The sequence below is a fragment of the Engystomops pustulosus genome, chromosome 1 (genome assembly GCF_040894005.1).
Source record: "Engystomops pustulosus chromosome 1, aEngPut4.maternal, whole genome shotgun sequence".
In the NCBI taxonomy this organism is placed as follows: Eukaryota; Metazoa; Chordata; class Amphibia; order Anura; family Leptodactylidae; genus Engystomops; species Engystomops pustulosus.
In genome coordinates, this window is record NC_092411.1 from 174,297,539 (window position 1) to 174,319,195 (window position 21,657).

The 21,657-nt window shown below is 40.8% G+C and overlaps 2 protein-coding genes across 4 annotated transcripts in view; one reads left to right on the forward strand and one right to left on the reverse strand.

Annotated features, from left to right (window-relative positions):
- Window positions 1–14,598, forward strand: part of ANKLE1 (ankyrin repeat and LEM domain containing 1) — a 142,784-nt gene extending 128,186 nt beyond the window's left edge. Inside the window, exon 8 of one of the 3 annotated variants that reach the window (XM_072113903.1) lies at window positions 14,071–14,598. The gene's annotated coding sequence lies outside the window, so the exon portion shown is untranslated. The remainder of the gene's footprint in view (window positions 1–14,070) is intronic. The other 2 variants (XM_072113902.1, XM_072113900.1) reach the window with 2 other exon arrangements.
- Window positions 13,465–21,657, reverse strand: part of LOC140067260 (beta-1,4-galactosyltransferase 1-like) — a 94,098-nt gene continuing 85,905 nt past the window's right edge. The window contains exons 6-7 of the mRNA XM_072113905.1: window positions 20,372–20,404; window positions 13,465–14,636 (exon numbers count right to left, since the gene is read on the reverse strand). Of these exons, the coding sequence (XP_071970006.1) occupies window positions 14,492–14,636; window positions 20,372–20,404 (178 nt within the window). The 3' untranslated portion in view covers window positions 13,465–14,491. The remainder of the gene's footprint in view (window positions 14,637–20,371; window positions 20,405–21,657) is intronic.

Here is a 21,657-nt window from a genome sequence, read left to right on the forward strand (position 1 = left end):
GGCCTAAGGAGAGATCCTGGGAGCCTGAAGAGAATATTCTGGACCGTGGTCTCCTCCAAAGGTTTCTCAGAAACAAGAGGGGGAGGCCGAAGGGGGGGGGGGTACTGTCACGGGTGCCCTTGCGATCCATGTTCCTGCTCTTGCACTTGCAGATTTAAAGGGACAGTGCGCCGCTGATTGGCGCTGGCCACTTCCGGGATTTCTCAAAAGCCGTCTGCTCCCAGATCTTAGTGCTCCTAGCCTTTGAGAAAGCTTCCTATGTGCATTCCTTGTAGTCCGTCCTTCCGTTGTGACCCTTGACCTGACCCCGACCTTGCTCCTTCGCTGCCAGCCCTGATGACCTGCTCCATTCCTGTTTCTGCACCCTTGCCACCGTCTGCCCTATCTGCCTCTCCCCGACCTCGAGACTGCCTAGCGTTCCTGCATATTGCAGCAAAGACTTACCTGTAACACCCATGATCGATGCTAGCACCGTTCACGGGTGTTATCCCGTCGATCGCTGCCAGCAATGCTTCTGGCGGCTTCATGCACCGCCATCTTGGTGACGATCATCGTTTCCCATGATGTCATCGGGGAGTTGCGGTCGGTTGCCATGACAGCCTCGGGTCTTCCGAAGACTCGTTTCATTTTAACCCATTCATTACAATGTACAAATTTTCAAATTTTAATGAATGTGCTGGAAAATCCCCGAACTCCAACAGGAATAGATCACCATTCAGAACCTCCTTAGTGCTGTTTTCCTTCCCAGATTCCACCATTAACCATAGCAGACTGCTAGAAGAAAATATTTGCACAAATAGCGTAGTATGTTCTTAAAATTGGGTGTCTTTTATTAAAATATACTCACAAAAAGACTTTAAAACTGTGCATATCAAAAATTACAGAGGACGCCAGCTACACAGGCTCGCCCATATGTAGCTGTGTTGAGTTTTTTACTACCACAGATGTTTTATGGAAAGTATTTATATTGCCTTGTGTTAGTGAAAATCTTTTTCCAAAAATACCTTGCTTTGACCCCTAAATTTTTATTTTTAAAAGGGATTAAAGAAATAAAACCATCCAATAGATTGTTTCCCAGTTTCTCTAGAATGCAGTAATATCCCACATGTGATCATAAACTTCTGTATTGGTGCACAGTGTGGCTATACATTATTATTTTGTTGATTGAGCTTATTTTCAGATAGGGGAAAAATGTGACTTTTGATCACTTTTTATTTATTTTTTGTTTGGTTGGATATGCAAAATGATAATTGTTGATTGTGTTTTATTTATTTTTTTAAGGCGTTCACCATACGGGTTGAGTAATGATTTTACTTTATTTGGGGGTTCATATGTTATTCTGTTTGTGAGATTTACAATATATGGGGCATTTAGGGGTCTTTTATTTCTTACAAAAATGTTTTTTGTCTTCCTCTATAACATACAATACCAGTCAACCTAGTCTTCAATGGACCCCAGGGCTGCCGTGGAGACGATCGGCGCCCCATGCTCGGCATAGGGGGAAAGCATTGCTGAATGGAGAGGTGGGCGACATGTTTGACCATGGCATCTAAAGGGTTAAACAGCTGGGGATCATGACTATCATGATCCCAGCTGCTTGTGCAGAGACTCTGCAATCACATACAGCCGCTCTCATGCACGGCAAAAGCAGAGCTTGTGCGATCCACATGACGTTGGGGAACATCATGTTTGCCGAAACAGAAGCTCAACCACAACGACAGAGGTTTTGTAGGTTCTGTTAATAGAAACTCACATAACACACTGTTCTGTTAACTTCACCCCTCAAACTATTCAAAACAGCAGGTAGGAAGCTTGTTAAACCTTTATGTATTTTACAGAAATTCAAACAAAATATAGGTTTGATTTGGTATTCACTAATATTTATCATTAATACATTAATTTAGCTGCAAAATGTACCCACATTAACTGAATAAAAGTAGAAAATTCATATATCAATATATTGGGCAGTTTTTTCTGAGTAAGAGGAAAACCCATATGTGGATGTGACTCTATGTCAAGGCACATAGCGAAGTTGAACTTTTGTAGGGCGTGATAGTTTTCAAGTGCCATGACGTGTTTGTAGAGCCCCTGAGGCCGCGTTCACACTTGGCGTTTTGGTTTAGTTTTGAAACACAATCCAAAGGCTCTACCTGAGATCGCATGTTGAGGGAAGATTGCTTTTCCTTTATATTCAGTTAGCATGTTGGAAACACCAAAACATGTGATCACGAGTAAAGCCTTTGGATTGCGTTTCCAAACGCAACCAAAATACCACATATGAAAGTGGGCTCAGGTACCAAAAACCCTTATCCCAGAGAATTTGTAAACTTTTTACCATGTGGTATAGGGGGCATTTTAACCCCTTGCAACTGCCCCTTAACCCTTTTTCCTACTTTTACTTTCTGTTTATCGCTCCCTACTTTCAAAATCAATAACTTTTTTTAATTTTTCCGTTTGTGAGGGCTTGTTTTCTGCATAACAAATTGTACTTCTTAGTGATGGTATTTTATATTCCATCCCTTGTACTGGGAAAGGGAAATACAATGAAGATTTGGTAAAATTGACATTTTGCAACGTTTTCTTGGGGGCTCTATTTTTACATCTGTCACTGCACACTCCATCTCTAATATATTCTTTGGTTCGGTACGATCACAGGGATACCAAATTTATATAGGTTTTATTAGGTGTTAATAGAATTTACCAAAAATGTAAACTTTTTGTTCCCCTAAAAAAATATTACTTTTACCATATTCTGACACCAATAACTTTTTCACACTTGAAGTACGGAGTAGGGATCATATGAACTAGTGATCATGTTATCACTAGTTCATACTAATGCACTGCTATAGCCATGGGTCAGCCTATGCATCTGCTCGATCCAGCCCAGATATGAAGATGGCACCCCACGATCGCATTGGGGGAGGCCGGGAGGTGAGGGAGGGAGGCCCCTCCCTTTGCAGGTATGTAGATCTTGCGGTCACTATAGAACAGCAGAATCAGAACTCCGATCCGGACTGTTAGAGGAGGGTCCCGACTGCTGCTTCCTGCACCTGCAGACCTTAGGTGAGGCTGATGGAGAAACACGTCGGCCTAGCCTAAGGCCCCTTAGTGATCAACGGAAAAATATGTATGGACAATCACTAAGGGGTTAATGCATATTGAGCAAATGTTGCGGCAGATTTATCAAGTGTCTGAATATTTCTAGTTGCCCATGGCAACCAATCACAGATCACCTTTTAAATATATTCCCTAAAAGAAGGATGCTCTTTGGCCAATAGTAAAGAAAAAAACCTCTTTACCTACCAGAGAGAGGTCAAAAAGGAGGAGCAAAATAAGCAACACTATTGGGGCCCCCGGAATGTCTTCATTATTTTCTATCAAAATGAAACTGCCGTGACAGTGGAAAAATGGCATATCTAGTGACAGTGTTTGAGCTGTATGTATTTAGTTGGACCCAGCAATATGAACATGTAGAACCCAAAACACATGGAATTATCTGGTCTAAAAAACATAAATTTTTATTAAATGTAAAATTAAAAAAGCCAAAAAATAAAATTGATCATAGATGAGACTAGTTACAACTAGTAATAGTTGTGTTACTACTGGAACTGTTACATACAAAGGAGTGTATAAGTAAATTCATAAATAAATAATGCATAGTATAAATTCCATAAAAAGGCAGTAAATCCCTGGAACAACATTGTCCATAAGTTTATGACTTACGGATAATGTTGTTCCTGGGATTTTTTGAGATATGTCTTTTTAAATTTAGCATTCAATAAAAATTTATATTTTAAAAAGCAAATAATTCTGTGTGTTTTGATATCTGTATGTTACTTGATGGAGTTAGTTGGTATATACACACAGGGGGACACTGCTTGATGTCCAACCTGTAGTAAATGAATGTCTGCAACAATTGGTTTGCTGATTCTAGATGACCATGGTTACTGTGAAGAATCTTCATGTTTTGGAAAAGTAATCAGTTCAGCTCGTCAAATAGATTATTTTAATTATTTTATTTGCGGCAACATAAAGGATAGCAATTCAATTTTATAACTGTATTTATTTAATCCAGTGCCATTGCCTGGGGCCCTGGCCACATATGGGTGCGGAGGTAGCGCCAGTGGCCCAGTTGCGACTAAGCTCCCGGTATGGAAAAGTTGACACAAATACTTGCTAAGGCAGCACCACCTATTTAGATAAGTGCGTAAAGAGAAAAAGGAAGAGCCAGAATGGAGCAGGAGCAGTAACTTTTCACTTGCTTCACAAATGTTCTGTTTTACTATTGTCTACTTCATTACAATAGCAGCATATACTGCTGTAGTCACAACACAATTCATTTGGTACACTACATGATGCAGTTGCTACAACTCCATACAGCGTCTTCCTGGGAACGATACTACGGTCCAGCAGTAGTTATCTATAAAGGTATATGAAGGTTAGTGGCATTTTAATGGACCGGATCAAGTTTAAAAAAATTGTGGTCGTTTCACAAATACCCCATATCTAACCCCAACCCATATAATGTGCCATTTCAAGCAGCCACCAGTCTAAAATTCCTCCTTTCCTACAGCTGCACCCCTTTTCTGTAGCCCCCTCCTGATTGTGCTACTCGTTCTGTTGTCTGTCTACAGCAGAGACCCACTTTAGAGAAATGTCCACAGCAGAGCCCCCTTAAGAGAAATGTCCACAGCAGAGCCCCCTTAAGAGAAATGTCCACAGCAGAGCCCCACTTTAGAAAAATGTCCACAGCAAGAGCCCCCCTTAAAAGTAATATCCAGAGAAGAGAAACCCTTTAAAGAAATGTCCTCAGCAGAGTTCCCCCCCGTCCTCATTAATGGAATGTGCACAGCAGAGCCCCTTTGAAAAAAATGTATATATACTTACCTCCTACTTCGTCTCCCCACAGCTCCATCTTCTTCTTTACCTGTCACGACACCGCTGCATCATAGTGTGTGTGCGCAGGCAGGAAAATAAGAAGACAATACCGCGGGGAGAAGAAGCCGCAGGTAGGTATAGAGTTTTATTTTTTAAGTTGCCGCTATGTGACCACGGCATGTGACCGCTGCTATTTATAATTTCCTGGGAAGGGGGTGAGCCACTTTTTTTTAGATTTGCTCTGTTGAATAAATTATCTGGAAACTGGCCTGATTAGTTTATGCAAGTTTTCCAGGATGATGCATTAATTATTCCATGGTTGCTTTTGTATTGACCAGTGAGCATATTTTTGCGGGATTTGCATATAAAAGGTCTGATGTAATTTTGCCAGCTCCTTTTAGTACTGGCATGCAGAGTCTAACAAGCCCCCGGTCTACACCAGAGCCAGCTACAAGGCAGGATGGATTTGACTTCTGGGGACTTGCAGGTTGCTTATTCTACATGGATGTGGCTGATAATGTAGGTGCTGGGCACTTAGTGCTGGATTGAAGCCAAGGTCAGGGTCACTAGCAAATTTGTGGGAGAAACCAAAAAACGGAAGGGAGCGGATCCGGCGCTCAACCCTAAAATTTCAGGAGTAATTCTGAAAGGAGATATTTATTGTAAAAAGTTAAAGCAATGCGTTTCGGCTCAGCACATGAGCCTTCATCAGGCATAGTGATACATTCCATATGTCACATTTATATACAATAAAATGCCCGGAACAGTCGGGCGTGATTACATCATTCAACGAGCATAAACTAAATAAAATACAGATTAAAATTACAATCAGCCGTACTCTGTAAAAAAGGGAAACAATAATCGTTTGTTCATAACAAATGTAAAATACCAATACAAAATACTTTTACATGTAATGACGCAATATAGTTACCAGGCAACCGCTTGGCAACAGAAACGTATGGTGTCACAGGGATCGGAAGCAGATCACGGTAAACACCGACTATCCCAGCAAGGAGCTGGCCCGGGTTACATCCCGAACATGGAGTAGTATCCAGGTAACTAGCAGCGTGGGTTAATCACGAGAGGATCATATGATATCTGACACTTGTCGTGGCTAGGGCAACTGGGCTCGTCATGTGATATCTAGCTTATCGCTCGGTAACTGGTGAACTACAGAGGCCTGGATGGGACAACTGTAAGACGCAAAAGGGGCAACCAGCAATAAATGGCATCGAACAAGTAAGTGGAATTCCTGCTCATAAAGATGGTTGGATAAAACAGAGGAGGTGGATGTACTAGCTCCGAATTTTAAATACTAAAAGACAAATTAAATGAGAAGTAAAATACAAAGAATCTGGAAGCTAAAAAATACATATATCTACACTCATAACCATACTCGGGTATACACACAAGTATATATATATTCAACTATTGCTACATACACACACTACTGGTGGAAAAAGTAGCAAAAACTACTAAAGGAAGAGGAGGTGAATTCTTATCGAGTGTATATCGAGTTTATATATTTATTCTACTAGAAATATGATTAAAAAGATTTAGTGACTGCCTTCAGTCCATTGGGATGCAGGGTGTGTAATTTAAAAATCCAGTAGGATTCCCTTCTATTGAGGGTTTTAACCCTGTTTTTGCAGTCAGAGGGGATCTGCTCAATCGGAATGAGAGTCAACTTTTCAAATGTACAGTTTTTTACCATACCAGTCTTTGTTTGAGGAAACCTACTTCAGTTTTGTGCCTGTGGCCATTCATCCTAACACGAAGGGTCTGAATGATGCGTCCTATATATTGGAGACCACAGGCAAAGTTTATGACATAAACTACGAATTCTGAGGCGCAAGAAAGCTTCTGTTTGATAAAAAATGTTTCACCTGTTTGGAGGGATTTGAAGGATAATATCCCCACATCTAGCATGTTACAACACAGACATTTCCTTTACTACCCGTTTTGTTGTATTTGGGATTTTCTATAGACCTCAACTTACTTGGAGCGAGGATACCTTTCAGGGTGGTGGCCTTCCGAAACGTAATTTTCAGTTTGTTCGGAATGATATCCTTTAAATTGGAATCTTTAAGGAGGAATCCCCAATGCTTATTCAGTATCCTACTAATTTCTTGATTACCCTTATCAAACGTAGTGATGAAGTTGAGGGCAAAGGACTTTTCAGGGCCTTCTTTTCATTTCCTTTTTACCTTTTCCTTCATAATGCAATCTTCCTGTCTAGGTATTAGGATCCTTTCATAGGCTACCTTAATTAGTGCTCTAGGGTATTTTTTTTTAACTAAAAAACGCTTCTTCAGGATAAGCAACTGTTCTTTGTAGTAATTCTTTACTTTGTAGTAATTCTTCCTAATCCTATAGAATTGGCTAAAAGGGACATTTTTCAACCACTTACGGTAATGGGCACTATGAAACTCAATGAAACTATTGCTGTCCACTAATTTAACCGGTTAAGGACCGGGCCCTTTCTTGTTTTATCATGTCCATTTTTCACTCCCCACCTTCAAAAATCTATAACTTTTTTATTTTTACACGTAAAGAGCTGTGTGACAGCTTGTTTTCTGCGTAACAAATTGCACTTCATAATGATGGTATTAAATATTCAAAGCCATGTACTCGGAAGCGGGAAAAAAATTCCAAATGCAATGAAAATGGTGAAAAAACGCATTTGCGCCATTTTCTTGTGGGCTTGGATATTACTTCTTTCACTGAGCGCCCAAAATGACATGTCTACTTTATTCTTTGGGTCGGTACGATTAAGGGGATACCAAATTTGTATAGGTTTTATAATGTTTTCATACATTTACAAAAATTAAAACCTCCTGTACAAAAATAATTTTTTTGATTTTGCCAACTTCTGGTGCTAATAACTTTTTCATACTTTGGTGTACGGAGCTGTGGGTGGTGTCATTTTTTGCGAAATTTGATAATATGTTCAATGATATCTTTACTTATTTTTAGGACTGTACAACCTTTTGATCACTTTTTATAGATTTTTTAGATTTTTCAAAATGGCAAAAAAGTGCCATTTTCGACTTTGGGCACTATTTTCCGTTACGGGGTTAAACGCATTGACAAACCGTTATCATATTTTGATAGATCGGGCATTTTCGGACGCGTCGATACCTGATGTGTTTATGATTTTTACTGTTTATTTATATTTATGTCAGTTCTAGGGAAAGGGGGGTGATTTGAAATTTTAGGTTTTTTTATTATAATTTTTTTTTTTAACTTTTTTTTATTTTTATTTATACTATTTTTCAGACTCCCTAGGGTACTTTAACCCTAGGTTGTCTGATCGATCCTATCATATACTCCCATACTACAGTATGGCAGTATATGGGGATTTTCTTCCTCATTCATTACAATGTGCTATCAGCACATTGGGGTTAAAACGAAATAGCATGGAGACGGATCACCGCCCCCCAATGACATCGCCGGCAGCCCACGCTGTGAAAACACCCGCGATCGGTGCTGCAATATGCAGCAAAGACTTACCGGCTATGGAGAGGGCTCAGCCCGTGAGCCCTCTCCATGCAGCGCGACGCGACCGCCGCTGTGAATTAGATTGTTTACATCATGAGTAAGTAGTAGTTGAGAAATACTATTTCATTTCTATCCAGGTTCATGGTGAACTTCAATCCCCAGTTATTACTATTCAGATAACTTACAAAATCTAAGGCTTCCTGTTTTTCACCTTGCCATAAGAAGAACAAGTTGTTTATATATCTTTTGTAATACCGAATATTGGGGGACCATTTGTTGTTATTGTAAATGAAGAGGGACTCGAACCTCATAAATAAGTTTGCATAACTAGGGGTGGCTCGAGTCCCCATGGCCGTTTGCTTTGTTTTGAAGAAACAACTTGTTTTCAATTGTGAACAGGTTATGTTCCAGAATGAATTTCAGGCTTTCAGGTAAAAATGAAATTTGTTTACGAGGTACCAAGTAGTAGCTTCTAGTCCAAGGGAATGCTGGATGTTGGAGTAAAGTGTAAGAAAGTATTGGTTTTCTTTCCAAGGGAGACCTTCTAGGTCCTTAATGAGACTTGTAGAGGCCGGTGAGCATGATGGCAGTTCCGTGAATAGGTTGCAGGCATAAATCTATGAAGTGGGACACGTTAGCGAGTCAATGCCCAATATTATTGGAGGACCTTGTGGATTCCTGAGATCTTTATGTATTTTTGATAAATGATAGAATGTGGTTATGTTAGGGTGATTCGAGGAAAGGAAGTTTTTTTCTTTCCTGTTTAGTATGTTGTTAACGGCGTCTTTGATGAGACTATTGTATTACTCGACATGTGTCTGAATCGGACTAGTAGTTAGTCTCACTTAATATTTACGATCCTCTAAGATGTTGTAAGCCTCTTTCAGATAGTCGGTGTGGTCTTGTACTATTACACCTCCTCCCTTATCTGCTGCTCTTATAACAATAGAAGGATTTTCTTTAAGGGTTTTGAGTGCAGCTTTCTCTAAACTACTGAGGTTTTAAGTTTTTTCATTTGAGCTGACCTAACAGATTTGAAGGGATAAAATGGGATTTTGTTATCACGTTTTGGTGGATGCACTGATGTGCCTCGAGAGCGGGTTCAACTCGTGGTTCCTCAGGTTCATTTATTGTTATAGGTAACTTGGGGAACCACCAGTTAAACCCGCCCTCGAAGCACATCAGTGCATCCACCAGAACGTGATATCAAAATCCCATTTTAACCCTGTGAACTATAAGGACCATTTTCTAGAAACTTTTCAAGCTTTAGTCCTACAGGACTTCAAATCTGTCGGGTCAGCTCAAACGAAAACTAAAAACCTCAGCAGTTTAGAGAAAGCTGCACTTAAAAACCTTAAAGAAAATACTTCTATTGTTATAAGAGCAGCAGATAAGGGAGGAGGTGTAGTAGTACAAGACCACACCGACTATCTGAAGGAGGCTTACAACATCTTAGAGGATCTAATATTCACATAATGAATATTAGTCCATTTCAGGCACATGTCCATAAAGATCTCAGGAATCCACCGAGTTGTCCAATAATTTAGGGCATTGACTCGCTAACGTGTAACCTCTCCCACTTCATAGATTTATTCCTGCAACCTATTGTCACTGAACAACCATCATTCTTACGACACTCTACAAGTCTCATTAAGTACCTGGGAGGTCTCCCTTGGAAAGAAAACCAATACTTTCTTACACTCGACATTTCTTCCCTTTACTCCAACATCCAGAATTCCCTTGGATTAGAAGCTACTACTTGGCACCTCGAAAAACCATACGTCACTACCTCGTAAACAAATTTAATTTTTATCAGAAAGCCTGAAATTAATTCTGGAACATAACCTGTTCACATTTGAATACAAGTGGGGACAGTCATGGGGACTCGAGCCACCCCTAGTTATGCTAACTTACTTATGGGGAGGTTCAAATCCCTCTTCATTTACAATAACAAGAAATGGTCCATCAAAATTCGGTATTACAAAAGATACATCGACGACTGGCAAGGTGAGGAACAGGAAGCCTTAGATTTTCTAAGTTATCTGAATAGTAATAACTGGGGATTGAAATTCACCATGAACCTGGATAGAAATATTATTTCTCGACCTACTACTTACTTATGATGTAAACAATCTAATTACCACAAAAACACACTTTAACCCCTTAACGCTCTGCGCCGTAGCTCTACGACGCAGAGGTATAAGGAGTGTATGAAGAGGGCTCACGGGCTGAGTCCTCTTCATACAAGGGGGGGGGTTTGCAAATTGCAGAAAACCCCCACCGCTATTAACGCGGGCACCACCATCTTTATTACGATCGCCGCGCCCCCGAACGTCATCGGGGGGGCGGCGATCGGTTGCCTTGGTAGCCTCGGGTCTTCGTTTGACACGAGGCTACATGGCTTCTGGAGATTCGTTACAATGAGCCAGTGATTCATTTTAATGAATGTGCTGCAAAAATGCCATATATTGCAATACAGAAGTATTGCAGTATATGGTAGGAACGATCTGACCATCTAGGGTTAATGTACCCTAGATGGTCTAAGAAATAGTGGGAAAAAAAAGAAAGAAAAAAGTTTAAAAAATAAAAAAAATTTATAAAATATTAAAAATTCAAATCACCCTCCCTTTCCATAGAACTGATATAAAACATAATAAACAGTAAAAATCACAGACACATTAGGTATCGCCGCATCCCAAAATGCCCGGTCTATCAAAATATAAAACCGGTTACGGCCAGCGGTGACCTCCGAGGTGGGAAATGGGGTCCAAATGTCCGAAATGCGACTATTACACATTTTTACATCACATAAAAAATGATCAAAATGTCGCACAGACCTCAGAATGGTAGCAATGAAAACGTTGGCTCAGTTCGCAAAAAATGACACCTCACAGATCTCCGTGCACCAAAGTATGAAAAAGTTATTAGCGTCAGAAGATGGCAAATTTTTTTTTTCTTTTTTGTACACATTCGTTTAATTTTTGAAAACACAATAAAACCTTTATAAATTTGGTATCACCACAATCGCACCGAACCAAAGAATAAAGCTGAGCTGTTATTTTGAGTGCACAGTCAAAGTCGAAAAAACTGAGCCCACAAGAACGTGCGTTTTTTTTTTTTCAATTTTTCCACATTTGGAATTTTTTTTCAGCTTTGCAGTACACGGCATGTTAAAATAAATAACATTACAGGAAAGTAAAATTTGTTACGCACAAAATAAGCCCTCACACAGGTCTGTACACGTAAAAATGAAAAAGTTATGGATTTTTGAAGTTGGAGAGCGAGAAATGAGCAGAAAAACCCTGCGTCCTTAAGGGGTTAAACTAGTGGACAGCAATAGTTTCCTTGAGTTTCATAGTGCACATTACCCAAAGTGGTTGAAAAATGTCCCTTTTAGCCAATTCTATAGGATTAGGAAGAATTGACACCAAAACCCATGAGTACAAAATCATTATCCTGAAAAAGCGTTTTTTAGATAAAAAAAAAAATACCCTAGAGCACTAATTGAGGTAGCCTATGAAAGGAACCTCATACGTAGACAGGAAGATTGCATTATGAAGGAAATGGTATTAGGGAAATCAAAAGAAGGCCCTGAAAAGTCCTTTGCCCTCAACTTCATCACTATGTTTGATGAGGGTAATCAAGAAATTAGGAGGATACTGAATAAACATTGGGGAATCCTCCTTAAAGATCCCCATTTAAAGGATATCATTCCGAACAAACTGAAAATTACATTTCAGAAGGCCACCACCCTGAAAGGTATCCTCGCTCCAAGTAAGTTGAGGTCTATAGAAAATCCCAAATACAACAAAACCAGTAGGAAAGGAATTAGTAGGTGCGGTCACAAGAAATGTCTGTGTTGTGACATGTGTGGCCTCCAATATGTTGGACGCACCATTCAGACCCTTCGTGTTAGGATGAATGGCCATAGGCACAAAACTAAAGTAGGTTTCCTCAAACAGAGCCTCTCCAGACACTTGACAATGGTAAAAAACTGTACATTTGAAAAGTTGACTCTCATTCCGATTGAGCAGTTCCCCTCTGACTGCAAAAAAAGGGATAAACCCTCAACTTAAGGGAATCCTACTGGATTTTTAAACTACACACCCTGCATCCCAATGGACTGAATGTAATCATTGAATCTTTATGATCATATTTCCAGTAGAATAAATATATTAACTCGATATACACTCGATAAGAATTCACCTCCTCTTCCTTTACTAGTTTTTGCTCCTTTTTCCACCAGTGGTGTGTGTGTGTATGTAGGAATAGTTGTGTATATGTATACGCGAGTATGGTTATGAGTGTAGATATATGTATTTTTCAGCTTCCAGATTCTTTGTATTTTACTACTCATTTAATTAGTCTTTTAGTATTTAAAATTCGGAGTTTGTACATCCACCTCTGTTTTATCCAACCATCTTTATGACCAGGAATTCCACTTACTTGTTCGATGCCATTAATTGCGGGTTTTCCCTTTTGCTTCCTACGGTTGTCCCATCCAGGCCTCCGTGGTTCCCCAGTTATCGAGCGATAACAAGCTGTAGATATCACATGACGAGCCCAGTTGCCCTAGCCACGACAAGCGTCAGATATCATATGATCCTCACGTGATTAACCCACGCTGCTAGTTACCTGGATACTACTCTGTATTCGGGATGAATCCCGGGCCACCTCCTTGCTGGGAAAGCCGGCATTTACCGTGATCTGCTTCCGGTCCCCGTGACACCATACGTTTCTGTTGTCAAGCGGTTGCCTGGTAACTATATCATTACATGTAAAAACTATTTTGTATTGGTATTATAGATTTTTTTTTTAACAACCGATTATTGTTTCCCTTTTTTACAAATGTGAATACGGCTGATTGTAGTTTTAATCTGTATTTTATTTAGTTTATGCTCGTTGAATGATTTAATTACACCCGACTGTTCCAGGGCATTTTAGTGTATATAAATGTGACATATGGAGTATATCACTATGCCTGATGAAGGCTCATGTGCTGAGCTGAAACGATTCCTTTACTTTTTACAATAAATATCATAATTCAGAATTACTCCTGACTGTCTGAAATTTTATGGTTGAGCGCCGGATCCGCTCCCTTCTGTCAGAATTACTCCTGACTTTTCTTGGGTTTCTCCAACGTCACACTCTGATCCTGGTTCCTGGAACGGGCAACGCTGACGTGTCAGGAAGCTGCAGGCTGCCACATAAGTATTCCATACATGCGCATACTGTGTCGCCAAAAGATGAGGAGCTTTCTTACCCTAATTAATGTATACTTTTGACTGAACGTTCTACACTAGGCCAGCGCTGCTTTGTCTCTCTATTAATGTTCCTCTCGACACCATCTATGTAAAGAGGCCTTCTAGTCTACCACTAGTCGGGGTCACAAGCAGGTTTGCCGATTAAGGGTCACAAGGGATCACAGCGTTTGAACAGAGGAGAGCAGGAATGCTGGAGTACAGGGAAAAGACCTGATAGTCTGACACCAGAAGAAGTTCCAGAGATCCCACAGTATGTGGGAGTATGTCATGTGACCTCAGGGGAGGTTCCATGAATTGCCACTAATGCCATGAACTAGCACCTAGAGGCCGTTGCAGCATGCACCCTACATTCTGCCAACCAAAGGGAGCCAGAATGTCTGAGAAACCATTGCAGAATTGTGACATTATCTTGTTTTCTTTATTACAGATCATGAAAGGAATAGGTTTGCATAGGTCAGTGGTGGTGAACCTATGGCACCTTTCTCTGGGCACTCAGGACAGAGTTCACCAAACATTGAATCTTCCTGCAGTCCCAGGCAACTTAAGAGATGCTCCTGTTCGATACTTCATTGGCTGTTAGGAACTGCGGGAAAAATGAGAAGGTTTTGACAGAACTGTATTATCTTTGGAGGTCATACTGCTGGACCCACCATACTTCCTGTACAGAGAGACCCTGAAGGGAAGCTACAATGATAATCTGAACTTGCCCTCCTTCAACTGGTGGACTCAAGCGGATTATACAATCGAAAGGTGTGAAAGAACAGGTAGAAATAAGTTACTGCTCAAAATTCCTTGTTGGCACTTCACTGTAAATAAGTGGATTTCAGGTTCGCCATCACCGGCATAGGTCATTGTTCAATATTTTCTGGTTTTCCAATGTCAACTAAAACTTTGGTATAAAGTCTATGTTTCATTACACCAATAAATGTGTAGTTCAGTGAATTCAGTCCATCAGTATACATTCGTCTTGCTGCTTTTTCTAACAAAGGTTCACTGTTAACATAAAAAGAGAAAAGGAATTATATGAAAAACAGGAACATGACATTTACATATAGGAATGTACTGACAAAACAATATATTCATATATACAAATAACCAGTGTCATCCAGATGAGATATGTGAAATTACTAAGAAACAAAGGTAAACAGATTTTTTACTTTTATTTTTTATATTTGCATATTACTTTACCACTGCACCCAGTTACAATTGAAAGCGGCAGTGCTATAATGACAGTTGTCAGTTTTTTGGCTATGCTGGGTCTAGATACACCCAGCAGCGGTCTGTCCTGAGAATACCCTGATACTGGTATTGCATCCCATATGAAGTGGTATAGAGTAAAGCAGATCCTCTATATATTAGATAGGATGGGTATGTATGCAACAGAAACAGGAATTGGAAAAGACAAATATCAATCAACACAATAGACATATTGGGGTACATTTACATAAAGTGTCAGTTTCTGCACTGGCTTTGTTACCGACCTGCTCTCGGAAAGTAGATACATTTCAGGGACCAGTTTCTGTCCCTGGGATCAAAATCTGTCCCGAGCACCAGAAATGTGTCTAACAGGCTGAGCGCTGCCCCATATTGAGGGGGGACAATGGCCGCTGCGGCATCAGTGGATTACCTTGTCCCACAGCTCGTCCAGTTGGAATTGGATGCCAGAAGAACAGGCAGCAGGTATCCTAATGTGAGTGCAATTGCATGTTTTTGTGTCCCTGCTAGACCAAATTTCTTTTGGACTACTTTCCGCCAGTTTACAGCGCCCAAAAATGGCGGCGACACATATTAATTGTCTGAGTTTCCACTCTGGCAAAGCCACACCCCTTTTTGGAAAAAGCTATTTTTTTCTTCCACCACCAGCTAATAAATAGGCGGGAGAGCAGAACATGCGGTGAGAGCTCCACAAAACTGGCGGAAGTGCCATAGTAAATGCCACTTATTGTGCATAATGAAAAATAAAGAAAATATAACACATTTACCATATATACTCGTGTATAAGCCGAGTTTTTCAACACAAAAAATGTGCTGAAAAATGTCCCCTCGGCTTATACACGAGTCACAACGAGTTAAAAAATACTTAAAAAAATAATAAACTTGTATACTCACCCTCCGGTGGCCCCGATCTGCAGCGCTGCTCCCCCGATGTCCTCTTCTGGCTCCCCCGATGTCTCCTGGGCGCCGCTGATGACGTCATACTAGGCGCCGCCCGGGCCGCGCGGACATCGGGGAAGCAGCGGTGCAGATCGGGGCCACCGGAGGGTGAGTATATAAGTTTATTATTTTTTTTTTATGCTGGGCTGGGCTGTATACTACTGGGGGTAGAATGGGCAGTGCTGTATACTACTGGGGGCAAGATGGGCAGTGCTGTATACTACTGGGGGCAGGCTGGGCTGTGCTGTATACTACTGGGGACAAGCTGGGCAGTGCTGTATACTGCTGAGGGCAAGCTGGGCAGTGCTGTATACTACTGGGGGCAAGCTGGGCAGTGCTGTATACTACTGGGGGCAAGCTGGGCTGTGCTGTATACTACTGGGGCAAGCTGGGCAGTGTTGTATACTACTGGGGGCAAGCTGGGCAGTGCTGTATACTACTGGGGGCAAGCTGGGCAGTGCTGTAGACTACTGGGGGCCAGCTGGGCATGCTGTATACTACTGGGGGCAAGCTGGGCAGTGCTGTATACTACTGGGGGCAAGCTGGGCAGTGCTGTATACTACTGGGGGCAAGCTGGGCAGTGCTGTATACTACTGGAGGCAAGCTGGGCAGTGCTGTATACTACTGGAGGCAAGCTGGGCAGTGCTGTATACTACTGGGGGCAAGCTGGACAGTGCTGTATACTACTGGGGGCAAGCTGGACAATGCTGTATACTACTGGGGGCATGCTGGACAATGCTGTATACTACTGGGGGCATGCTGGACAGTGCTGTATACTACTGGGGGCAAGCTGGGCAGTGCTGTATACTACTGGGGGCAGGCTGGACAGTGCTGTATACTACTGGGGGCAAGCTGGGCAGTGCTGTATACTACTGGGGGCAAGCTGGGCAGTGCTGTATACTACTGGGGGCAGGCTGGGATGGCTGTATACTACTGGGGGCAGGCTGTATACTATAGGGGGCTGGCTGGCTATATACTGGGGGGGGGGTCTGTGACCAATCCATTTCCCACCCTCGGCTTATACTCGAGTCAATAGGTTTTCCCAGTTTTGGTGGTAAAATTAGGGGTCTCGTCTTATAATCGGGTCGGCTTATGCTTGCGTATATACAGTAAGTTAAGTGGAGGAATAAATACAGAAGCTATGGAGAGCTCAGTGGCGGCCCCGACTGATGCTAAATAAAGCTGTCTTGATCGTTCATGTATACGTTCATGTTTACATTCATATGTGTAAACCCACAAAAACACAAAACACAGTTTCCTAAATGTGAAGGTCAATGTGTAGTCCTATGTGGTTATATCATACATGGTTAAAATAGTAATAGTATAGTATTTTAAAAGACTTCTACCACCAGGATGAAGGATTTTAAACCAAGCACACTGACATACTGGTGTGTGCCCCCACTGGCAGGATGCTCTCTTCTTTTAGCTGCTTATTCCCTGGTTTTTACGAAAAAAAAATATTTTAAAATTATGTAAATGAGTCTGGGGGCCTCCGGGCTCCATAGGTTTTAATAATAATAATTCCTTTATTTATATAGAGAACACAGGTTATGTAGCACTGCACAGAGCTTGCCAAATCAATCCCTGTCCCCATGGGGCTCACAATCTAAACAACCTACCAGTAAGTTTTGGAGTGTGGGAAGAAACCCACTGAAACACGGAGATAACACACAAACTCTTTGCAGATGTTGACCTGGGACTTGAACCGAGGACCCAAGCACTGCAAGGCTGTAGTGCTAACCTCTGAGCCACCGTGCCAGCCTGGTGCCCCATAGAATAATTTGCATAATTGTAATGCCTTTTTACTCTTAAAAACATAGCATAAGAAGCTTAAAGATAGAGGGGGCTCATACCAGTATGTCAGATTGCTTGGTTTATAATCTTTGATTCGATTGGTAAATTTCCTTGAAGCTTATTTCATAAATTGTATATAGTAAAATGTAAATGAGATTATTGTAAATGAACACTGATCAAAATTCTAGAACAATTTCAGATACCTGCAAGTTATTGGTGTTAAACTGACAGCTGGTGATAATTTTCTTAATTATCTGACAAACTCTATTCAACTGGCTACCTAACTTTCTAGTATGCAGTGACAATTTTTTTAAATGTTATTCGGTTCCAAAGTGACTGAAACCCTCTGGCAGCATGTTGTCCAAATGAAGGCCATTCAGGTTCCACAAGAAAGCTGGTTGCCCTTAAAAGACAAATGGAAGAGAGGACAGGATAATGGGGAGAATCTCCATTGGTAGCTGGAATTGCTTGCCATTTCAGCACTGAACAGGGCAAGGATCTGTCTAGTCATATGTTTAAGGAGCATTTGGACTGAAAGCCTACTTTACAGTGTGCAATGTAGCGACCACGGGATCTACCTACCTGTAGAGGAAGGGGGCTCTCTCCTCTCCTCCCGACACCCCATGATGCGATCGCAGGGTGCCGTCCTCTAAGCCATGCATACAAGGACCTAATAAGGGTCCCGGGTCTGCCATCGGCATGTGCCTGTTGCGCCTGTTTGATTTGTGATCTATCTAGCGTCGTAATAAAACAAAAGGACACTTCTAAAAGGATGCCAACACAAAACTGAGATATGGTAAATGATACCCAACTAATTTGGGTAGTAAGACTATGGGGCACATTTACTTACCAGTCCCTGACGCGTTCCTTGATCCGGAATGTCTGACCGGAATGCATTGCGCCGCGATTCACTTAGATCGTGTGCCCGATTTCCTGCATGTGTCGCTTCCCCCGATCAGGTCTGCCGGAGTTCACCTTCTGCGGTGTATGTGAGTGCATGTCTTGTGACACAATTTAAAAGTTAAATCCCAAGCTCAGTCTGAATTCGTCAGATTGTCCGACGGCCCGCACCCTGATTTCTGTTGCATGAAAGCCGGCACCAAAATCCGATCGCAAGCGACACAATCCCCTTCTAAATAGCTGACTTGGTTGGCGCAAATGCCAAAATTTTCCAAAGTCTGACGAAAGTGCATTCCGCGAACCATTAGTAAATAAGCCCCTATCCGTTTGAAAACAGAACATTTTGAAGTTTGAAAATAGCACATTTTTTTAAAATAAAAAAACCATTAGTTAAAGTTAAAGTTTCCTAAAGTTATAACTAGATAAAGTGACACATGCTGCTTTTAAAAAATAGGCCTTGGTCATCAAGTTGCAAAAGAGCTTGGTTACTAAGGGGTTAAATAATTCACTCAGCAATTTTCATGCAGGACAAAGTCCCCTGTAACACAGCAAAATGGTTAAAGAAGTTCCTTGACACAAAAAAACATTGAAACTATGAAATAGTTTCCTCATCTAAACCCAATAGAAAACCTCTAGACAATCCTTGGTGACAAAGAAACCCACAACAGTCACAGAGCTGTGGATGAGGCTGGTAGAAGAGTGGACCAAAATTCCACCAGAGCAGTGAGCAGTAATGTCCTGTGGCTGCAGATGTGCTGGAGGCATTCAAAGCAAATACCTACCTGTACACCACCTACTGATTGGTGACTGTTGTAATCTTCAAAAAATTGAATGATAATCTTTCTCTTTGTGCTAGAGTCATCTAATTATGGTTATCACAATTTTTGCAAAGTAATGGTTTACTTCTCCATGTCCTGTGCATAGAATTGAAGGGATAATCTAATCAACAAGGTTGAGGGAATTTGGGGTTGTTTCTTTCCCTCCTAAATTAAAACTAAGAAACAATGGGAAATCATATCTATCGAATAAGTTGAACACAATCTGTAGTTTCAGATGAGGTCCTTCTAACAGGATAAGGTCAGGGGAAATTACTCTATGTGCATTTTTAATTTCGGGCCTCTAGCTCTGTGGCAACGGGGTCAGATGAAATAACATTCCTGGGGGTTTGTGTTAGCAGCAGATTAGCCAGATCATTCTCCAGTAGTGAAATAGTAAAAGAAACTTTATTTATGAACAGAAACCACTGAATTTCTCAGCATACAGGATAACAGGTCTGTACTGCTATCAGTCCACCTGCAGCAAGAAAAGAAATATGCCTGTGCAGTCTCTTCCTGTTTTTTTTTAACAGTTTCAGGACCAGGCCCTTTTCTGTTTTTTCATTTCCATTTTTCACTTCAAAAATCTATAACTTTTTATTTTTACACTTAAAGAGCTATGTGATGGCTTGTTTTCTGCGTAACAAATTGAACTTCATAGTGGTTGTATTGACTATTCCATGCTGTATACTGGGAAGCGGGAAAAAAAAAATTCCAAATGCAGTGAAAATGGTGAAAAAACGCATTTGCGCCATTTTCTTGTGGGCGTGGATCTTACAGCTTTCATTGTGTGCCCCAAATGACATGTCTACTTTATTCTTTGGGACGGTACGATTACGGGGATACCAAATTTGTATAGGTTTTATAATGTTTTCATACATTTACAAAAATTAAAACCTCCTGTACAAATATTTTTTTTTTTTCTTGCCAACTTCTGGCGCTAATAACTTTTTCATACTTCGGTGCATGGATCTGTGGGTGATGTCATTTTTTGTGACTTTTGATGATGTTTTCAATTATATCATTTTTAATAGAAAAAGGAAAAAAAAGGGTTTTTCATCTCACCCATTCCTTGTAGCCACGTGGTGAAAGCCGGTGCTTGGACAAAATGTAAAAGACAAACCATTTAAGGAAGAAAAATAGCTGAATTAAAGCATTTAACTCTATAGCTTCTAAGAGGGCAACATACCCCCCCCCCCAGACCAGACCTGTAATGGTGTCTGTTTAGTTCTCTTGCTCAAGATGGCCGCCGTAGAGGAATATATCACCAATACTACATAATAATGAAAGCAATTGGGGCACTTCTGTACATAGCCATTACTGCTCTGATATCACAGCGACAATGGGCATCTTGTGCTGAAGTGTAAGTAAGCCATGTCAAAGAGACTGGAATGCTGTTAAAAGAGTCCTTCAATATCTGAAGCAGGCTCAAGACATGGATCTGAAGATATCTGCAAATGGTGATCTAAAGCTCACAGCTTACGCGGACGCAGACTGAACTGGAAATTTAAGTGATCGAAAGTCAACAAGTGATTACTTGTTCAAATTAGGAGAAAGTCCAATTTGTTGGTCCAGCAGATAGCAGGTGTCAGTTGCATTATCATCTACAGAGGCAGAATATATTTTGGCAGCTCATGCCAGTCGAGTGTTTTGGTTGAACCAGCTGTTATAGGATCTTGGTAAAACTAGAACTCAACCTGTTACGATTTATGAAGACAACCAAGGATGTATTAAACTTGCCAACAGTAAAAGGATCAATGCCAGGACCAAGCACATTGATGTAAGACATCACCACCTGTGAGAGTTAGTGGAATGTGGTATCATTGACTTTTTCTACTGCAAAACTGACGAGATGATAGCGGATGCCATGACAAAGCCATTGCCAAGAACCAAGTTTGAAGATTTCAGGAACATGATGGAACTAACTGGATGAGTAGTTGTTGAGTAGGGGTGTTGGAATAAATAACTACTTCTGTATGTATTGCATGTATGAGCCTTTATCTAGGGATATTGTAAATGTTAATAAAGTTAGTTTGTTTAACCGATTCACGACCGCCCGCCGTACAACCTTTTTATCACTTTTTATAGATTTTTTAAAAATATTTTTCAAAATGGCAAAAAGTGCCATTTTCGACTTGGAGCTCTATTTTCCATTACGGGGTTAAATGCAGTGAAAAACCGCTATTATGTTTTGATAGATCAAGCATTCTTGGAAGCGTCAATATCTAATGTGTTTATGATTTTTACTGTTTATTTATATCAGTTCTAGGGAAATGGGGGTGATTTGAATTTTTAGATTTTTTTATTATTTTTTTAATTTTTCTTTTTACTATTTTTTCAGACTCCCTAGG